At 37.2% G+C, this 5,980-nt stretch overlaps 1 protein-coding gene across 1 annotated transcript; it reads left to right on the forward strand.

Annotated features, from left to right (window-relative positions):
• Positions 1-1,008: 1,008 nt before the first annotated feature.
• Positions 1,009-5,386, forward strand: fgg (fibrinogen gamma chain). The gene is made up of 9 exons (XM_063884061.1): positions 1,009-1,203; positions 1,283-1,330; positions 1,449-1,635; positions 1,706-1,790; positions 2,866-2,996; positions 3,346-3,479; positions 3,982-4,166; positions 4,319-4,596; positions 4,769-5,386. The coding sequence occupies exons 1-9, from the start codon at positions 1,141-1,143 to the stop codon at positions 4,957-4,959; spliced, it is 1,302 nt and encodes a 433-aa protein (XP_063740131.1). The 5' UTR covers positions 1,009-1,140; the 3' UTR covers positions 4,960-5,386.
• The last annotated feature ends 594 nt before the right edge of the window (positions 5,387-5,980 follow it).

The following is a 5,980-nucleotide window of genomic DNA, read 5'->3' on the forward strand; positions in this document are numbered from 1 at the left end:
AGAAGTCAACACCAATAACTGCATTTTTTGCAGAGAAATATTTTATTTGTGGCTTAACAACAAAATAGTCTCCCCATGAAACCTGAGTGCTCAGAATCATATTTAGTCATTTAATTAAACCTTTGAATGAATTACCACCTGCAAAAAGTGATCAGTGTTATTGTCAATTTACTGTTGCAGACAAAAACTATATCAAGCACTACTGAATCTGCTGTTTAACATTGCACCCTGATGAATTTCTGGAATGAAAAAAAAATTGGAATTTTAACTGTTAAAGTGAAATTGTAAACAATGAATCAAACCAATGTTGACTGTTAGTATCAAGCTTACAGGAGTTTGCTGTGTTACATTTGATATTTTGTCCTAGGGAGTATCATTTTAAAAACCACATATTTTAATTTGCCATAGTAAGTAAACATATAAAGTGTTTATATTATCAAATCACTAAGACACTTTTGAACTTTTACTACATTTTTTCTTAATTTTCTTTTACAGGAATTGCCTTTTTTTTAGATTTTTTTTAAGTTTAAAAAAATATATTTTAACTGACATCTGCTAGCCAATTCAGAATGAGTATGTATAGCAGTCATTTTGTGGTCTCGTCTCCAGCCAGTATTCTTGGCAGGTCTTTATTGACAGTAAGCTAATGTTAATGTTTTACAGGGACATGTTGTTATATTGACATTATGTCTGGAAGGACTCATGTTTTTTGGCTTTATACGTTTATAAACAGAAAGTTTTCTAGTTTGTAACAGGGAAAAATTAATTAAGAGAAAATCCAATTGAAAAAAGGTTCTTGATTTAAGATAAAAAGAAAAAAAAGGTCACAATATACAAAGCTGAGTCATCAGTTTTTCACATTTATTTGTCATCATTACATCACTACATACACAAAAGTATGCAATTTATGTTCCGGTAGCCCAACTTCAGCTGTCTGTAACAAACACTGTCATATCTGGGAAATTACGTCTGTTGGATGTTTGAGTCACAGCTTTGTCCTGACACACTGAGTTGGTTGTTTGCAGTTGAACCTCTTATCAAACACTGACCTGAGGACCTTGTTCAGATAAATATCCCAACGAGTCGAGCTGCTCTCCATTCTTCCAAAAAGACAAGACCACAACTGGTCGCAAAGGCAACATGGCTCCATCACTTCTTTTAACAGCAGGAGGACTCTTCTTACTTTTCTCCTTCTCATCAGCAGTAAGTCCCTGAATTTCAATCTTTTTATCCGTGTTCTTGAGCTCAGACCTCTCATTTATTTTGTCTTTTTTCTGTGTAGCAAATCAGAGGAGACAACATTGCATCATGCTCCATGAATGATGGCTTTGTAAGTATGATTTTACAAATAATAATGATGTATTTCTTGCCATGAAGATTGTATGTGTTTATATTTATGGGCAAACTATGATAAATGTTGTATTTGAACTTGTATTGTCTGTATTTAGGGAAAGTACTGTCCTACAACATGTGGAGTGACGGATTACATGCTGAGGTATATGCCGGATGTGGACAGGGATTTGGATGGTTTGCAAGAGAAACTTGAAACAATTGCCAATTTGACCCAAGGGGCCGAGGAAACTGTTGTCTACATGAAAGATTCTACTACATCAGCTCAAAAGAGCTCCGGGCCAGGTAACATGCTTCTTCTGGTGTCATCTACTTTGAGTTCATTTATTTAGCTGACACTGGCTTTTTATTTCAGATTCATACTTCAAAAAATCGTCCAGTATGCTGGAGGATGTTGTTCGTTTTGAAAAGACCATCGTCGTACAGGAACAGCAAATATAGTAAGTCACTTACTTAAATTATACTGTCTGACATCAAACCTCAGTGCCAAGCTACTTTAATGTAGAATCAGTAACTCTGGGCAAAGATTGTTGATATTTACTCAACCAAAACAAATACCCCCTCAACATTTACCGTCCCTCTCAATTCCACTGCCTTCTTTTTATACATTTATGGCCTTCCCACATAGGCACAAGCACCAACGCCTCCTGTGGCAGATTTGCTGGAATGTTTCCGTATGACTCTATCCAAGTCAACATGTTTGTTTCACATTGACAAAGCCAGGGCAGTGCATGACCTTTGTTTGTTTTTTGCGCACGCACAGAACATACAGCTAGTGGACTATAAGGAGATATTCGCCTAATGTGCCAAAAATGTATTGGTTTAAAACAGCTGACTGCAACTTTTTGTATTTCTACACTTTTAGAATCAAATAAATTGATGAGAGCTATAATTAAAAGTTACTTTGTAGATTACATTTTTCATCCCCAACATTTGTATAGCTAATAAATCAAGATGCATTGTTAAAGATTCAACGCATGACATCTTCTGAGAAAAGGTCATGTGACGGAAATGTAGTTCAATTATTGGTCATACAGTCACGTGCGTTTTCTTGATGTGTGAAGTGTGCTTGCCTATGCTTTCGTAAAAGTTTGTGGAAGAAGCAATAACTATTTTTATTCCACTAATTAGCAGCTTGCCTGTTGTTTTGCTTCCTAAGAGACCACTGCACACTTTATCTTTTGATACTTTTACTTCTCGAAGCCACCCACGCTTTCAGGTCAATGCACGCCAACCCTTCTCGCACACACAGTTTGGACTGAGCACAGATCATGGTGCAATTTGCCGCCCCCTCTTCTTTCGCCTATAGACACAGGAACTCAAACACACTTCTGGCATTCAAATACTTGTCTTGATGTTATTTTTGAAGTTCTGTTTTCAAATGTGTTTCATTTGTTCATTTAGCTTCTATTTCATTGTCATATTTGTATTCTTATTGTCTTGTCTATTTTGAATGTTTGCTACATTTCTCAGGATACAGCTCTTACAACTGATATTCTCCCCTCTCTCTCCTAGTGAACTCCAGAAAGTAATTTCATCCAACGAGAGAAGAATGTCAGACTTGAAACAGCTCTCCGTGCAGCTGCAGCAGCAATGCAGTGAGCCCTGTAAAGACTCGGTTGAAATCCAGCCCCTCACAGGAACAGGTAAAAAAATCAATCCATTGACCTTCAGGCCTTCCCAGAAATTTCTCAATCATGCCTCATCTCAACCAAATTTGTCCTTTTTCAGTGTTTATTCAGAGTCTAAAATCAATAAGGCAAATCAATTTAAAGTGAACAGATTTATTTGAGATGTTTGCGGGACGTTTTTTTCGCTGTGGTTATTTTTTAACCTTAAAATAAACATGGACATAATGCATAAGCAACAGGAAATAATAATTAATATTATTATTTTTTCCTGTTTTATAGTCAATAAAACCACTCTAGACAGTCTTTTATGTCTTACTGTGACATATGTTGAATTTAATTTGTTCTTCTTTGCTTCGTTCCTCAGACTGCCAGGATATTGCTAGCAAAGGTGCCACCATCAGTGGGCTTTATTATGTGATGCCAGTCAAAGCCACTGAGCAGTTCCTGGTCTATTGCGAGATTGACAGCTTTGGACGTGGCTTCACAGTAATACAGAGGGTATGTCTCATTTGAAAAAAGAATCTGTACTGCCTTCATCTGACACTGCATGATTCCCAGAGTCTTCTGTCAGAGAAGTACAACTTAATATTCAGTAATGCAGACTGCCAATCCTGATAGCAAACAACTGATTAAATCAACAACTGATAAGAGGGTATATGAAAATGATTAGGGTTGAATGGGGGTGCTTAACCCTTGTGTTTTCATCTTTAAAAGCCTCAGGCCTTACCCAATGTAATTAAAACATTATTTTGCCTAAGAAATAAGTTGGTATAATTCATTTTACCATTAGTGACTGAAAAAGCAAAAGCATTAAATTGGACTGCACAGATAGACTGGGGGCGGTTGCAACACTTTTTGCATTTCTCTCAGTAATTCAAACTAGACAATTACATTTGTATTTATTAAACATACATATGTCTGCTAAATACTAATTACATTTAAAGATTAATACATATGACACAAATCATCATCTGACACTGAACCCTTTTATTGACCACAGAGACGCGATGGCAGTGTTGACTTCAAAAAGGACTGGACCCAATACAAGCAGGGCTTCGGATATCTCTCACCAGACGACACCACAGAGTTCTGGCTCGGTAACGAGAAGATCCACCTCCTGACGACAGCTTCACCCATGCCGACTGTGCTGAGGATAGAGCTTGTTGACTGGGAAGGCAACAAAAAGTATGTATACACACGATAACAGATAACATTAGAGTAGATCAAAGGGACTCACTGAAAAGCCAACATGACCCTGAATGGAGGTTTCCTCTAAAGACCCCCAAAATGACACAGCAGAAGTTAACTAAAAATAAAACTAATCGATCTTTCTCCAGGTATGCTGACTACACCATGTTCAGAGTTGGACCAGAGAACGACATGTACCGTCTTACATACGGCTACTACTTTGGCGGTGATGCTGGAGATGCTTTCGATGGCTTTAACTTTGAAGACGATACCAGTGACAAGAGCTTCACATTTCACAATGGCATGCAGTTCAGTACCTTCGACAAGGACAATGACAAGTACGAAGGCAACTGTGCTCAGCAGGACGGCTCTGGCTGGTGGATGAACAGATGTCATGCTGCCCATTTGAACGGCAAATACTACCAGGGTAAAACAACAGGGAAAAACCATTGATTGGTGTTCATTTAAAGGATCTGTTAAGATGTTTAGCGTTTTACAAATATGTTTTATTAACAACCAGACAACACATAAAGATATTTAAGCACATATATTTATATTTAAGGTCCACACTAAGCTGTCTGTGTTCTCTTCTTCTATAGGTGGCAGGTACACAGAAAAGGATGCAGGTGAATTCGGCTACGACAACGGCATTATTTGGGTCACATGGCACAACCGCTGGTACTCCCTGAAAGAAACCACCATGAAGATCATTCCCGTCAGTCGCATCACAGCAGGAGGTGGACAGCAGGCTGGGGTGAAAGAGTTTGGCGGCTTGAGTCGTAAAAAGTAGAATGACGTGCTTGTGGTCTGTTTTTTGCTATAGTTAATGTGCTCAGCACAAAATCACAATAACATGCCTCCGTGGTAAAAAATTCTGACTTTATGATGTGTAATGCGTGCATGTTTTGCAGAATTGTGACGTTCACATTTTCCTTTCACTCTCAATCTTTGTTTTGCGAGCTAAATACATTTGTTTTATTCACCAAATATGGTCAATACTTCTTTGGAGATTTTTTGTTTGGACTCAGTTTCTACAATCTTGGCAACACTACCTACAAGTCAATATGGCATGCAGATCTTTTGTAAAGAATTTGCAGATGGGAAGAAAGCTCTAACATAGGATGAATCTGAATTGACTGCAAACGTTTAAATGTGCTATCATAGTACACCAAATCTACACCTGAATTTACAATAAAAACTTCCTTAAATGTAAAGAATGTGTCCATTTCTTTTTCTTATGCTGGGTATAATGTTATACACCACTGTAACAGAGTTTATAGAGATCATAAAAACTACGCAAATGTAGTAAGAAGCTATGATTTGTAGTAAACGTAGCTTCAGGTCTTCACTTGAGTTTTCAGAAGTTTTCACAGTCTTAAAGATCACAAACACTACATACACACACACACACACACACACACACACACACACAGAAAATTATAGGAAAACCCGCAGTGTATTTGCTTTATTTAAAATGAACAGGTTTTTTGATTAATGAGTGATCTGGCTATGGAAAACCTTTTAGGCAAACATTTTTTTAAAGCATGACTAAAATCAATCAACTACAAAACACAATCCATCTATAACCCATTGTCTCCAGTGAATGAATAAGTGAAAAATACTGAACACTTCAAACAGGCATTTTTCAGAAGTAATTAAATAATTTAAACTAGTGCTCATTATACAGCATCCCCTGATCATTTGAATAGTGAACTCAACTACAATTTTGAGGTACTTGTAATCTACTGTGTTTGTGAACGATAGATGCTGTAATCCTGGGCACATCACTATTAAAGAAAGGATCTGCAACA

This window comes from Eleginops maclovinus, chromosome 5 (genome assembly GCF_036324505.1).
Source record: "Eleginops maclovinus isolate JMC-PN-2008 ecotype Puerto Natales chromosome 5, JC_Emac_rtc_rv5, whole genome shotgun sequence".
NCBI lineage: Eukaryota > Metazoa > Chordata > Actinopteri > Perciformes > Eleginopidae > Eleginops > Eleginops maclovinus.